General features: G+C 41.8%; 4 protein-coding genes across 4 annotated transcripts in view; 2 read left to right on the top strand and 2 right to left on the bottom strand.

Annotated features, from left to right (window-relative positions):
- Positions 1-3,928, top strand: part of dcaf11 (ddb1 and cul4 associated factor 11) — an 11,263-nt gene extending 7,335 nt beyond the window's left edge. Inside the window, exons 11-15 of the mRNA XM_035655388.1 lie at positions 568-753; positions 982-1,135; positions 1,521-1,673; positions 1,869-1,975; positions 2,716-3,928. Coding sequence (XP_035511281.1) covers positions 568-753; positions 982-1,135; positions 1,521-1,673; positions 1,869-1,975; positions 2,716-2,814 — 699 coding nt within the window. The 3' untranslated portion in view covers positions 2,815-3,928. The remainder of the gene's footprint in view (positions 1-567; positions 754-981; positions 1,136-1,520; positions 1,674-1,868; positions 1,976-2,715) is intronic.
- Positions 1-14,856, bottom strand: part of LOC118324290 (myosin-7-like) — a 165,683-nt gene that overhangs the window by 98,878 nt on the left and 51,949 nt on the right.
- LOC118323430 (fat storage-inducing transmembrane protein 1) lies at positions 5,325-9,729 on the top strand. The gene is made up of 2 exons (XM_035655399.1): positions 5,325-5,811; positions 6,703-9,729. Exons 1-2 carry the CDS (start codon positions 5,525-5,527, stop codon positions 7,370-7,372), a joined length of 957 nt encoding a protein of 318 aa, XP_035511292.1. The 5' UTR covers positions 5,325-5,524; the 3' UTR covers positions 7,373-9,729.
- Positions 7,613-13,020, bottom strand: psme1 (proteasome activator subunit 1). Its single transcript, XM_035655408.1, has 12 exons — positions 12,949-13,020; positions 12,779-12,824; positions 12,453-12,485; positions 12,292-12,354; positions 11,893-11,994; positions 10,837-10,900; positions 10,182-10,279; positions 9,913-9,981; positions 9,756-9,823; positions 8,816-8,870; positions 8,438-8,524; positions 7,613-7,854 (listed from the first exon to the last, which is right to left on the bottom strand). Exons 2-12 carry the CDS (start codon positions 12,815-12,817, stop codon positions 7,774-7,776), a joined length of 759 nt encoding a protein of 252 aa, XP_035511301.1. The 5' UTR covers positions 12,818-12,824; positions 12,949-13,020; the 3' UTR covers positions 7,613-7,773.

Genomic DNA, 14,856 nt, shown 5'->3' with positions numbered 1-14,856 from the left:
TGGTCATAAATCAAAGTATTGGGCAAATTAAAAAAATGCCCTTCTAGATAAAAAGTTATGGGAACACCAAAGTGATTACACATGAATGTCTGAATCAGATATTTCAGTCTGGACCAAAGTGATGGACCAACTGCCGCTGCCATCCTTGGAACCACGCAGGGCTTATTATTGCCAGTGTTGCCATCCTTACGCTTTAAAGGATAAATTAGTGGCTGCATCTCTACAAACGACCATGACTTTGCATTTCTAGCTTTTGTTGTTATGGCTGTAATGGCAGAGTATGTGTCATCAAATAGAGTTATACAGTAATACTGTGTAGCCCCACTTTCAAAAACCTGTTTTTAGTGCTGACTTGCTCATCTGCTGCAGAAAACTGTACTGATAATGTAATTGTCTCAACTTCAGCGCACTTCAGTCTTGCAGAAAAACAGCTCTGCCTTTAAGTAAAACGTGACAAACACATCTTGAAACGTTGGGCTAGCCTATTTATCACACAATCTTACAAACACACACACGCTCGCTGGCTTGCAACACCGACTCTCTTTCTTTTGCGTCTCTGCTCATCAGATTGATGCCCACGAGGACGACGTGAATGCGGTGGCGTTCGCCGACAGCTCGTCCCAGCTGCTCTTCTCTGGCAGCGACGATGCGCTGTGCAAGGTGTGGGACAGACGGACGCTGCGGGAGGACAGACCGCAGCCTGTCGGACAGCTGGCCGGCCACCGAGATGGCATCACCTTCATCCACAGCAAGGTGGGGGGGAGCGAGGAGAGGAATGTTGCTGGTATTTTAACAATCTGTCAATGCGAGGTTCCACAAATCCTTGTGGGTAGTTGCATTTGACGGACGACTGGTTGGAAGTTGATTAATTAAATGTCGTTATTAGCCCAGTATGTGTTATGTAGTCCGCTATATTGGTCTAACTCTGAGGTTTGTTTTCTGTACTTTTACATTTGGTCACCTGTGTCGTGACTGCGCCAGGGTGACGCACGCTACCTGATCAGCAACTCGAAGGACCAGTCCATCAAGCTCTGGGACGTCAGGAAGTTCTCTCCCAAAGAGGGGTTGGCAGCTTCCCGCCTGGCTGTCACCCAACAAAACTGGGATTACCGCTGGCAGCAGGTTCCCCAGAGAGGTGAGGAGGAACGGAGGTAACTGGGAGGATGAGAGAGGAGGGAAGGGAGAGTAGAGGAGGAGAGGTCACATGGAGGAAGAAAAGAGGAGGAGATAAAGATGGAATGACGTTATAAAAGAAGGGCGAGAGGGCCAGTGACAGAAAGGTGAAACGTGGGTGTAGAGGAGAGGTGAAGGATAATGAGATGGAGCAGGGACATAGGGGGGAGGGGGACACCTAAAAATAGAAAATAAAATAAAAATAGTTTACCCACTTTTTTCGAGAGCTTCCAGAGGTTTAAGATGTAAATGATTTCTGTATGTCTTAGTAAATTGTACCTTACCAATGTGAGGTTAATTAAGACTCTCTAAGGTCTCAAAAATATTGTTTGTATTTACCTTCTCAGCCTTAAAGAGACACAAGCTGACGGGCGACACATCAGTGATGACCTACCGTGGTCACGGCGTTCTGCACACCCTCATCCGCTGCCGTTTCTCTCCGGAGTTCAGCACCGGACAGAGGTTCATTTACTCTGGCTGCTCCACTGGCAAAATCATCAGTGAGTGTCACCGAGAGCCCGTGTGTGCGTCTGCAATGTGTAGTAGTGTCAGCGCCAATTAACCCGGCCTAACTGCGTGTTGTCATTTTTACATGGAAAATCAATGCACTTCTGCTGTGTGTGAGAGTGATTAAAGAGACCTAATCTGCTGTAAATGCCTACAAGCAGCTAAATAGGGTCTTTGTGTCTGTCCAGTCTATGACGTGCTGACGGGCGCCGTGGTCTCCAGACTGTCGGGTCATGACGCGTGTGTGAGGGACGTCAGTTGGCACCCATACGAGGACAACATCGTCAGCAGCTCTGTGAGTGCTGTTAATGCAAACTGTTCAACTGGAGTCTGTGTAAAAGCTTGTGATCATAAATATTGCAGTGAATCAAAAGAAAACTCTTCACATATTCGAATTGGTTTTGTATTGAGGGGAATTAAACCAGACCGTGTTTCCTCCAGTAATAGAATACCATGGAGTTAAAAGAAGTCAGATGATTTGATGTGTTTTCTGCTGATGACAGAGAATCAAATGGACTATATATAGAAATATATTTATAAATATATAAGTATTTTATGTCTTGTTTCTAATGTATATTGCATTACATTTGACTTTTTAGTGGTTTATCTCTTAGCTGGTGATAAAACAAGACTATTTACTCAAAGCTGAAAAATATGACATCCAAAATGATAGTTATCATCCTTACATTCAGTAGATGAAAGAACAAAAATGGCAACAAATATATGAGAGAATTTTGAGCCAGAAAGTTAGTGAGTTTCTACGCAGAGCAAAGTCACTGAAACTGGTGCAAAGACAGGAAGTTTAACCTTGGTGAAAGTGGCACTTGAATGCGAACAACCTGTTTTTCGACCTATTTTTAGTTTAAATATGTTATGGATTTCAGCTTTAATAAATCCAGTAGAAATAAGAATTTTAAGTAAATGGGACAGGAAACGTCCCAGGAAAATAGGGAACTTGAAATCAGAGCTACTAACGTTAAAATAAGACATTTTAGCTCTGACGCCTCTCCTCATCCTCCTTTTGTCTGTCCACAGTGGGACGGAGCGGTGCGAATGTGGGAGCACAGACAGACCCATCCTCTTGAGGAGGAGAGAGAGAGGGAGAGGGGCTCACAGCAGGAGAAAGACCATTGAGGCCGCGAGAGAGAGAAGAAGAGACAAAAGAGGAAAAAAAGATTTCAGAGGAAGTGACATCACCGCAGAAGGGGCGAGGCTGGCCTTACAGAAGAAGACCGTGAGCTGGACTGGGACTGGGAGAGACTTAAATATCTTTATAATTCAATGCTGGATATTAATGATTACAGTTATAGCGTGGTTGTGAAGTGTTCATTTGGAAGGCATTATAGTCTGACATTGGCGAGTGCACTCTGGGCGCAGCGGCACGGCCTACTTCTGTCCGTCTTTTGTTTTTGCCTCACTGTCTGCAAAATCAACAGGCCAGAGCTTTTGAATTTTGGCCTGAAACACTTCACTCAAATGTGCTGAAGCTCAAAACGCCAAGCACTGCACTTACTTAACGAGTCGTCGAAATTTAATGGTAAGTTAGTAACATAAAAATCAACGTTGGATATTGCAGGGAGAAAGTGAGGGTGATAATTCTGTATAAATGTATAGTATTTTAATGGTATGTGCGTTCAGGGAGTGTATTTAGATAGTTATCAGTGTGCTGATTTGGACTCAATTTTGACTTTGCTGTTCTGGATAAAATGAGGTGTGTCCTATTTGAGGGTCCGTCACGTTTAAAGTACACCTGATTTACTATAAGGAGCCTACGTGAGAGTCACAACTCCTAAACCTGGCTATTAAGTGACTTTCCTGAGCTTACCGTCGGCTCACCACTTTGGTCAGACTGTTCAGGGAAACTTCTTTGCTATGTCAGATATTTCCAGCATTCCAAGGAGACCAGGACGCCCAAACATACTCTGTTTAACTGTCCAGGTTGAGGTTATATTATTGATCCTGGGTCAGCACTCAGCTCTGTAAACACAAGCCCTCAGTCTAAGTAATTTTTGTTGGCCAATATAAACCTGTGATCTGTTTAAAAGCATTTGAATGCTGAGTAAGAATATGTTGGAAGTCAAGATTTTGGCTGAAGGGTCGGGGTGTGTGTGTGGTCGTGCGTGTGTGTGCGTGGATCAAAACTTACACACTGATCTGTATATGCAATTTTCAGGTGTTTATATCAAAGCCCATATTTCACTCTCAGACCGTTGTTTTACAGGAACAATAAAACCTCTCTTTAAATGTATCGCCATGGACTAAAGCTCTTTACTGAGTTGCTGCTGTTATGAAGAAGGACTTACTGTGTTGTGTTAAAATCTGCTTTATCGGGCTTTAAACATGCAGGAGTCGGACGAGGAGACAGTGCAACATTTACATATCCTGTTAACTAAATGGAGATAAGTGTCCATTTGCCGAACAAACGTCACATGAAACTCAGTGGGAAATAGTTTTAAACTCATCCTTTTTTTAGTAGTTTCTTTGTTCTGAATTTGTCATTTGGCTAAATACAACTTTTCCAGTAGCACATAACACAACTGACAATTAGCAGCTACAGGAACTACAGCAAAGTCGCCTGAAGGTCATTGTAATGGCAGCAATGCAGCAAGTGGTCTAAAATTAGACAGATATTCTTTGCCATGACTGTTTGATTTATACTTAGAGTTCCTACTTGATGCAAATTAGATTCTTCTAAAAAGCCACCAACACAGTGACGGTAATAGTTTATCTCCGCTGCAGTTCGAATGAAAGGAATGCAGGTCAGCAACACTTCATCTAGAAAGTAATGCTTTTCTTATTACTGTGTCTAGTTGTTTTTAATTAAAAAGACACTTGGGGGTTTTGCATTTGGACAACTGAAAAAGCAAATGGTATAAAGTAACAGCAGATACAGTTACATGTCTCCTTACATGTTATTATGTAAGAACTGTGTCGCTTAAAGAAAACAAATGCAGCTCCCTCGTACATATGGACTCCTGCAGTATTTCTGTTGGTATGGATTTGGAGTCTACATTAGTAGTGGGACTGGATGTCCTGGCTTGTGAAAACAGCTTTAGTCATTTTTATTGAGCACAAATCCCATGGAAAGACTAAATTTACTCAATTTGGCTCTGGGAGTTGAAGAGGTTTAAGAGGCTCTGGCCTGAGGAACGGGCCTGGAAATAAAAAAGACTGAAAGTGCTGTGAGAAACGCAGCTGTTCAAGGCGCCAAATGCAGGCTGGCAACAGTTTATAACTTAAATTAGTTTTGGCTCCAGCAGCTGATTCTAAGAATGGAGAGACTAAAGGAGAGCCAAAGAAGGAGCCAGATGACATGTTTTATGTCAGAATGATCCTTTTTGCAGGAATAGACAAGACTTTCTTGATCCTAAGTGCGAATGTAATTGAACAATGTTGCATTACACCAGAAAGTCTGATTGCAAAGTAGCTGTTTTATGCACAAATTGTGCTTTATTGTTTTTATCATCAACTGCCATCTAATGGGATCAAATTCACAACACGTTGGATCATTGTTTTAAGAATAATGGGGTCAGTTACAGCAGCAGCTATTACCATGTCCTCACTGTGAGTCTGTGTTCTGGAGGGGGGAGGGCTTTGGAGGGGAAAGGGGACTTAGGGGGTTGTTTTTTTTAAAACCATGTGCTGCCCTGCACGCCTGACAGTGATAAAGTAGAAAGGCTCCCAGAGTAGAAGTGGTGTGGCTTTGAAAGACAAAAGGAAAGTGAGGCAGACTCCGCCACACGGCTCTAATTTGACACGAAGAGAAAAGAGGAGGAAAACATAAACAAAATCTAATCCAAAACTACAAAAGTTATCATCAAGAGGACAAGCGGAGTAGATAAACATGGATCTAAAGAATGAAAACTCCTCAAATGGCTCCATGCCAGAGATCAACTTGGAGAAGTTACACAAGATGGCTGCAGAGCTGATACTGCCGGGGAAATTCATCCTCAGGTTCCTGAATGCCGCTCTGGTGTTACTTACAAACTTACTGGCCAGAGTTTTGGGAAGCAGCCTGGTCAGAGGACACTTCCACCTGATGCTGTCTGGTTTGGTTCTGTTTGGTCCTGTGCTGAGCTTCTGGGTGTCAAAATACAGCATCTTCGCCAACAGCAACCACTACCTGTACAGGTGAGAGCTCCAGAAAATCTGGAGTTCATGACTGTGTTTCTGGATTTAAATGGAAATGTCATGTTTATAACTAGCTGCTCTTGCTGGAAACTGAGAAAGTAACTGTGTGATCTTCAGTTGGATGTTCTCGCTCATTAAAAGCTGTCCTGAATGGGTGTCATTGAGCCAAAACCTCATTAAACGCACATTAAAGACCAGTTAAATTTAAAGGTACTACATGGAGTTTTTAACTGGTTATGAAACAGTCTTAATTTAATTCCGATTCCTCTGTAGGACTTACATAAACAGACAAGACCTTCAGTGAGAAGATTGGCTATTTCTATATAGTTATTTTTAATACATACAAATATGATGGCTAATGCTAGCTAACTTGAACTGACTCCTCTCCACTTGAGCCACTCTTTCACTTTGGTTTAACATTTACCATTATCCTGACAATGTCACTTGTGGCCACTGTGCAGTTGAAGTTAAAAGGCTTGGTTCCAATTATAATGGTAGTAAATTATGATTTTTTTTTTTTGCTGGATGCTCTGCTGCCATATTAATCTGGCAACCCACCAAAGCGTTTTTAATTTATGCATTGTAACAGCATTACAGCTTTCCTGACCATGTATAAATCCATCAGAAGTTATATATTAATATTGTACAGTATATTGTGTGTATTGTGGTCCCTATCCAACTTTAAAAATACAAGTAAGTTCATACAAGTTTATACATGAGCTGAATACCCATAATGCTATGCTTGGTGTTCTGCATTTATTGTGAGGTTATTTAATGCATTTCATATAACTCATACTGTGGAGCCATTAGTATCCTTTGGCAGCACAACAAACTCAAGTAGATTAAATAACTGTCTTTTTGACTGGTTTCTGCATCAATGCTCTCTTACAGGAAGTTCCTTAAGTCCACTTGGGGTTGGACCTGCGTCTTCACGGGTTCCTTCATCCTTCTCCTCTCCACCTCAGCCCGCCACTCCCCCTCTCTCTCCCTCCGCCACCTCTCTCGAATAGGGGTGGTGGCGCTGCTCTGGTGGGGCTGTCGGCATCTCCTGGCCCTGCTGGAGGATGCAGCGGGAACCTGTTATGAACCTATGACCCCGGCCCAGGATGCCCAAGGCGCTGCCTCCTCAGTACAGCCCCTGCTGCTCCTGCATGAGGACCAGACCAAGGCCTCCTGTCTCCAAGCCAACATGGTGTGGAGAGGTTACGAAGTATCCCAGGATGTCCTCATCCTCTGTTTGTGTTGCCTGCTGCTGGTGGAGGAAATGTCCGTCTTTGGCCCTCACCTGGTTCAGGCAGAGCCTCTGCAGAGGTCGCCCGGTGGCCCTTTAAGGTTCATCTTCCTCTTATGTGTACTTCTACTTGCAGTTTTGATGTTCCTGCTGCTGTGTTTGCTCGCACACTTCCCCCAGTTCCCCTCCCAGCAGCTGGGGGGAGCTCTGGGCTACCTTGGATGGAGAGGACTCTATCAGGGATGGTACAGACTCAAACCGAGCTGGGGCTGTCCTGGTCTGCCAGGAGAGGGACTTTTTACCAGCACAGAGATTGACAAACAGCAGTAGTATGAAGCCCTCAGTGGGTGTTTTGAGGGTGTGAATGTAACCTTGAAAGCTCAGAGTTTTTGATAGTCGTGGCTTATCATTAAGGTTGTGAAGAGAATGTAGGTATAGTGTTTTACCTTTGACAACATTACATAACTCTGCCTTTATGAACATGAAGGTTACTTTCACTGTACGTAAATATTAGGCTAAAAAAACACATTTTAAATTCCCATTTGGACAAAAGAAGCACAGACAGATTTATCAGAATCATGTTACTTTATTTTGTAATCTGAACCAAAATGAAAGCACAGTATGAAAAAGACGACTTTTTTGTCAGAGAAGGTGTATTGTTACTTGATAAGAGTGTCATACTACACTGGTTGTATCTTGTTAGAAAGACTGTGAGTGTGCTGGAGTCAGTCTCAGTAGATGAGAGCTTTGCCGTCTCCTCTGGGCTTCTTAATCTTGTCATAGTTCTTGTTAATGATGTCAAACAGCACGGCCTGGAGAGACGGATACAGAGAGGAGACATCAGTGGAAATGTAGTGCGAGAGAGATAGAAGAAAGATAGACAGCGTGTGAGAGAGACAAAAAAGGTTAGGGGCGGTGATAAAAGCGAGAGAGACGCCCAGATCCAGAGCTGTAATCGTGTCATACAGCTCCTTTCATCATCACCTGTACCGCCTTGTTCATTAACAGCATCAAACACACGAGGACAATAGCCAGAGGAAGGAGACAAACAGTGATTAATGGATGGAAGATGGAACACCAATCAATTTAACACAAGCACAGCAATTAGTTTAATTACCCTCCTATTAAGAAGGGATGGATTCCATTTAGCCACCGTCACTACTGCTGGGACATGGCTGGAATATTTTATAATGTGTGGGTGGTTTTATTCAAAATACAGTGCGTGATTGCAACAGATGGTGTATGAAGTTTGATACATGTGATTTACAATATTCAGATGACGTGCACTCTTTAAAGCAGTCAGATGGTTGTCAAATCAGTTGTGCGTCGACAGTTTTTACACATTTCCACACAAACACACATATGAAATAAAACATGAGGGGGTACGCGTCTTACATATGTGTTGCGGATGTCCAGGACCACAAGGCGGAGCTCACAGTACTGATACTGGTCCAGCTCATGAACCAGCTGTCGGTAATCTCCCTGCAGCAAAAAAAAAAAAGCACACAACAGAGTTTATATGCAAAATCATACAGGAGACGGCACAACCTGTACGTACCCAATTTGTGCAGAGCAGAACATTTTAAAAATAGCATAAATAGAGCATACAGTCTGCAGGTGGAGCACAATGAACATCCATATGTTTTATATTCATTTATTCTCTTTATCACTCTGAGTTCCAATTAAATCATTACTAAAATAAATTAATAAACGGAAACAGAACGGAAATATCTGTATTACAATGGCTCAAGATACACAACGTGAGATACTGACCACATGGGATTGTTTGGAGGCTTTGGCCACAGCATCACCTCTCTCGCTGTAATATCTAAAAACAAACAAACAAAGGAGAAGTTACTTGTCAACAGGATATCACTACCTGACCTGAAGTTTGCTAACATTAGCTAATATTAGCCACCATAAGCTACTGGTCACAGCCATTGACTATTTCTAAATAAGATGGATGACATGACAGCTCCCCAAAAGTGAAGCATGTCATGACTGACAGCTGGCTCCAGTAAGATGGCAGCGGCCCTATGCGGCTATTGGCTTCATTTTTGCAGCAGGAAGTGGAGACGCGATGTCCATCTTTACATATGTCAGTGGTCACATCAGCCAGTGTACTCAGTGTACTGAATTGAGCAACAGTGTGTTTTATTGCCTATGAATTGTATGAGGGGAAAGTTGTATAATTTCTTCTCTCAAAAGTTCCGTAGTTTCACTTAAAAATGAAGGAGTTCTTGCATTTCGCACTGAGCGCACTGATGCGTGAACTCATTACACAGATGTTCCTGAAGGGAGCTGTAAATAACAGTCAAGATGTCAAACTTTGAAACGTCTGGAAGTCCCTGCAGCCATTAATAAAGGTGTATTCAGTTAGTATGACTTCTATCTCTTTTCAGGACTGCATGTGGTATTAGTCCATGGGACTGGCTAACAGCTCCTGAACACTGTCGTTTTTTGTTTGGGCTAAAAAACACAGCTATGATGCTGAAAACTGCATATGGTGTTTGATCATCTGAAACTGAAAACCTAAAAGAGCTATTAAACCAACCAAACTTACTGACACCTGTGTGGGTGGATGAAGGTGGACGGGGACACAAACGACTACATCAGTGTTGATGAAAAGAGACGATGGGGCTGTATCTTCTTATCATTCAAACAAATAAAGAAAAATCCACCACAAACTAGCTGTGTCGGTGTGTGCTCTTACTTTGAAATCTGGGTTTGGAACCCCTCGATCTTGGTGCGTGTGTTGGTCAGCAGCTCGAAGACTTTCTCCTGTTGTACCACAACAAAAACATCAACCCTAACTGAATACATTTCACACGACAGATTAACAGTACATGCTTCAACAAATGGTTACCAACCTGTACGGCCACACCGAAGTTGTTACCATCTTCAATTTTAGGGATCTGGAGTTGCACCCACATCGACACCTGCCAGGAAATTTTGAATTTATTCACCTCTAGTGTAATAAATGAGTTTGTCATTGCGTTGCTATTATTACACTTCTAAGATATCCTCATTTAAAGCAGGTCTAAACACAGACCGGTTATGTAACCAGTGTCAACCAGTGTTGCATGGCATACTTAAAAGCGAGTTTTGTTTCATGATTGAGACTAATTAGGAGGCTGACCGTGTTGAGCTTCTCCTTAAGTGTCTGGATCTGAGGCTTGACCTCCTGCAGGAGACTCTCCACTCGCTCGTTGCTGCAGATGGGACCACAGGGAGGCCCTGGTGGACAAAACATCCCCAAACATCACTGCACTCAGTCACAACATTAGAAAATACTGCTTTAGTTGGGTTTCACCTGCCTGAGCTGCTTCCCAAGACGATTTCCTTTTCAATTTAGATCATTCACATACAAATGGCTTTGTTTTCTCATAAGAGAATATCTTTTTCAATATTATTGGTGAGGGAACAGGTAGAGAGGCAATAACGTCTGGCAGAGATTGGTTTGTTGCTCTAATGTTTTTAATAATTATTCCATGTTTTCAGAATAACTGTAGCTGCCAAACTCTGACAAGTTATTATTATGGTTTAGCTCGTGCACTGAGATTTGTGAAATTAATCACCATCCTGGCATACAGTATGAACATTTTTAAACACCACTCTCCATTCATATTTTCTTTGATCTACCACCATCACCTCATAACAGACTGCAATCAAACAAAACCCAGGGATTAAACAAAGTGACAGTGTTGTACAGTATTTGACCACCATGTTTCTCCCACATTCAGTCAGTATGTTGCTTTATCACTTGACATCATCATCTCCGTCTCCTCATTTACCTGAATCTTCCTCCTCTTTATCGCTGTCCTTATCCTTGTCTTTCTTCCCCTCCTTCGCCTCCTTCTGCATCATAAGAACAGAAGGCAGCAGGTCAAAGAGTTTTCTCTGCCTATTAATCTCTCAGACAGCTCACCCACGTGATTTTTTTTCCATGGCTGGCTAAATGAAGATGTCAAATGTTTGATCTTTTTTTTTTTTTTGTAAAAGAAATGTAACCTAGTTCCAGCAGCCCCTGGTTCTTGCACACGGCTTTTGAATGCACTCCAAGAGCCTCAAGATTGTTCCCAAGAGTTGCAGTATGATCTCAAATATTCTTTCAACCCGTTTTCCCCACATAAAACTAGAGACACTGGCTGGTTACACTCTTTCCTCCTCTAAATCAACGTGTGCAACACGGCAGCAACTGTGACGCTGGAGCTGTATAAATAGGAGATACAATAAAGGGTGAGACTCATATCTTATCCTTGAGTGATTATTCTGCTTTCATCTTAAAGTCAGTGATCGTTTAGTGCTGCGTGAAGCACCCGCAGGATACTTCCATCCCTTACTACTCAAATTAAACATGACCTGAATATGTTTACATGCCAAATAAACAAATCACTCGCATCTATTCAGGTTTTTATTTTTATTTTTTTGAAAGATCACTCCAATAAAAAGCCCACTCACGGCCAATTTGTAAAACAGCCCTTGGAAATTACACAGCGATCGGTTGCCATGGTAACAAAGGACTCTTGTGTCTTGATATTTTATGAAATGCTAAATATAAACCCGTGGCTGAGGCTCCCAGTTGAGAGGCTTTTTATGCAGCGCTGCTGAGGAAATTCAAAGGTTAGGAAAATAAAATGCTTAAATCCTTACTGTAAAACCAATCCCGTTTATATGATACGGCACAATACGGGGTTTCAATTCATTCAACCTCTTACAGCCTCTGAGGTGCTTTCTGAATTTGCCTCTTACCTCTGTAAAGCCACCAGTGCTTAAATGTATCTGCTCCTTTCATGGGAGCAGATACATTTAAGCACTGGTGGGTTAAACCTCCAGAGGGTGGGACCTACCTCCTCTTTCTTCTTGCGTTTGGCCTCCTCTTTAGCCGGGTCTGGTATCGGGATGTCCAGTGGAGCCTTCAAGGATGCCAGGTCATCGCAGCTGAAAGACGTCTGACAGAAAACACAACTTTATCAGGGACTGACACAAAGGCTGCCCCCCGAAGAGTCCACGAGTTGACTAAACTTTACAAACCGAGTCTCAAACTGACCATAGAGCAGGATGCACATTTTTACTTTCTCTGACTGTGAAAATCCTTGTCCTGTCCTTTATTTGATTACACTTTATCTCAAGAAACATTACTATAAAAGAGTGTTTTTGTTGTTGTCTAAGACAGGAACAGGAGGGGTGGAAGAAACCCCCAGGTGACCCCGAAGGACCCCTGCAGCACCCCCAAGTATTTCTAATACCTTCAGCAGCATCTCCAGCTCCTCGATCTTCTGAGGGAAGAACTTTGAAACCAGCTGCTCCGCCTGTCACACAAAGACAAACAGTCACAATCCTGTAACACTCAATGTGACACACTTACAGCCGCAGTTGGGGAAAGATGTGTAACCATCGCAGAAATTACCTCCTTCGTGAGGTTTTGGCAGAAGTCATCCACCTGCAATGAAGATATGAAATGAGTTTCCTTTATGTTTTGACACCTGCTGTATGGAGGATATAACAACTATTCACACGACTCAACAGGCCCTTTGGAGGCTAATGACGTGATAATTACGTGATAACCTCGTATGACCCCCTGCTGTCTGTCTACTTGTCAAAACAAACTCTTATCTGAACGCCTGCTCGCCTCTTAGCGTCACCGACACAGCAGCCATTAGTTTGGAGGTAATGGGAGTTTAAAATGTCCGTATTTAACACTTTCCCATCATGCTAGCAGACGTTCGTGCTCACCTGCTTCTTCGACTCGACGCGAATTCCCAGAGCGGCCATGTCGTCTCTGAGGGCGAGAAGGACTTTAATTGAGTTTGTAAAAGCGTGTAAAGTTCAGCGCGTCGCAGAGAAGCAGCAATAAGCTGTTCGTGTGTGCAATTCAGTGCCGGGCACGACGCAGAGATACTCACAGTTACTCAGCAGAAAAAAGCGAAAACGAAAGTAAAGCGCACATTCAGACAGTTCCGTACTTTCCCAATTTAATATCGGATCATCCTGTTGCATTGTGGGACTTGTAGTCTTCCCCCCCTCTTCTCTTGGCGTTTCATTTCCTATAACAAGAGCCAGTATTCTAGGTAGCCTCAAAGCAAAAACATACGCATAGAAAGTGAAATGAGTTATTCATTATTATTTATTTCTCCCAAACAAATCCTATATATTATTTATTTATTTATTTATTACTTTAGTGATATTAAACTATAACATATTGTTCTTTAGGTATAGTCTTATTAATTCAGGTTATTTAACACTGTGTATATCAGACTTCTTAGTAGACTTCAGATTCTTAGTACTCAGATTTATCTTAAAATAATCATCTAAGAATTCAAAAAGATGCGATTAAAGTGTCACTATTCTGTTCTTTAATTATATGAATATGGCAACAAATGTATTTTTGCTTTCTAAAGAATAGAAACTTTTAAACCTGCAAAATTATTAAACCATTTAAAAAGTCAAAACAAAGAAAAAACATGAATGCATTTTGACATCTCTTTGCTTCAGGACACAAACACCTGTTTTCCATCCATGTGTGATTAGCTGATTAGCACCAGCTGTGCAGCACCGATTAATATATAAACCCTACAGAAACACACTCTAACACAACTATATATACTGTATATATATGGGCTACTTATGATAAAGAGCCTTTTTTCACCAGTAATCACATATATTGCAGTGATTATAATAAATATTTTATAAATGAAGACGATCACATAGTCCAACTCCTCCTGTAAGTTCTGACTGTGTCCACTAGATGGTGCTGCTGTCCTAAATGGAATAAATCAAAGTTCTCTGTGTACAGATAATAAAGATCAACAGTACCACAGTAAACCTGTGAAGGTATATGTCTATACGCTTATATCAAGGATTGTATGAACAATTTAGCCTCAATGACGCAAATATTCTATGCTTTTTATGGATTTAATACAAAAATATATAAGGTATAAACAGCCTACTGAAACTTATACAGATTTTTAAAAAAAACTATCCCAGCAGCAGGAGAGCTGTCCTTTAGCTCAGTATTATTCACTATAAACCTGAAGTGTATCTGCCATTGAGACGACTGTAATGTTACAGGGATCTGCTGTCGTACATCTGCCGTCACAAGGGCTCTTTCATCAAGAGCTGTGTGGACAGAACCGGGGTCAGACCAGTCAGGTTAAAGCCTAAAACAAATACAGGATCCTGAGTGGACAGAAAGGACGTCAGAGCCTCCCATTGTAAACACAATCCTGGTCACTGTTTCATGCTATTATTATGCCAACATGCTTTGTTTTATACACACAGGTAAACCCATCATGTTTAATTACATCAGTAGATGAACACATAAATTGAATCACTTGGCTGATAACTTGTTATTAAATCATAAATCACACACGGCTTTGTGGTAGACTTATAGTTTAATTGTAAATCTGTTTAATATCTGTCTGAGAATCAGCAGTGTGTAGTATAATACAGTATCAACACAACAATAAATCACTCATCGGGCATGAGGTATTACTCGAAGTTTGAGCCGAAGGGCAAAGGGTGCACTTGTTTACGGTGTGAGCAGCATTAGTTATTGATTCTTTGATTTGATTGAGTAAGCGGTTAAAACTTGGCAGTGTGTTATTCAGGTCAGGGAGGCTGTTGAGAAACACAGCGGACAAAGGTCATGTGTCTTTTAACAAGAAGTGAGGAGAACTTAAGGGTTTGTGACCACATCAGTAAAATATCTTTGTGCGGTGTTCATCACCTGCTTCCACCACAGTTACACACTGACCATATTAACTCTATGCACTGTGACAGAATGGACATATAGTGTGTATAAGATAAGTTAA

The sequence above is a fragment of the Morone saxatilis genome, unplaced genomic scaffold (assembly GCF_004916995.1).
Source record: "Morone saxatilis isolate NCDOM2014 unplaced genomic scaffold, NCSU_SB_2.0 Contig0, whole genome shotgun sequence".
NCBI lineage: Eukaryota > Metazoa > Chordata > Actinopteri > Moronidae > Morone > Morone saxatilis.
This window is presented reverse-complemented; position numbering and strand designations above follow the sequence as displayed.

What these genes read in the sequence shown, in the direction of transcription:
- LOC118323430 (XM_035655399.1), top strand. Translation starts at nt 5,525, where the DNA reads ATGGATCTAAAGAATGAAAACTCCTCAAATGGCTCCATGCCAGAGATC. An exon ending in AGCAACCACTACCTGTACAG is followed by an intron (nt 5,812 to 6,702) that starts GTGAGAGCTCCA and finishes GCTCTCTTACAG; the next exon opens with GAAGTTCCTTAAGTCCACTT.
- psme1 (XM_035655408.1), bottom strand. Translation starts at nt 12,817, where the DNA reads ATGGCCGCTCTGGGAATTCGCGTCGAGTCGAAGAAGCAG. An exon ending in GCGTCGAGTCGAAGAAGCAG is followed by an intron (nt 12,486 to 12,778) that starts GTGAGCACGAAC and finishes TCTTCATTGCAG; the next exon opens with GTGGATGACTTCTGCCAAAA. An exon ending in TTCCAAACCCAGATTTCAAA is followed by an intron (nt 8,871 to 9,755) that starts GTAAGAGCACAC and finishes GTTTGTTTTTAG; the next exon opens with ATATTACAGCGAGAGAGGTG.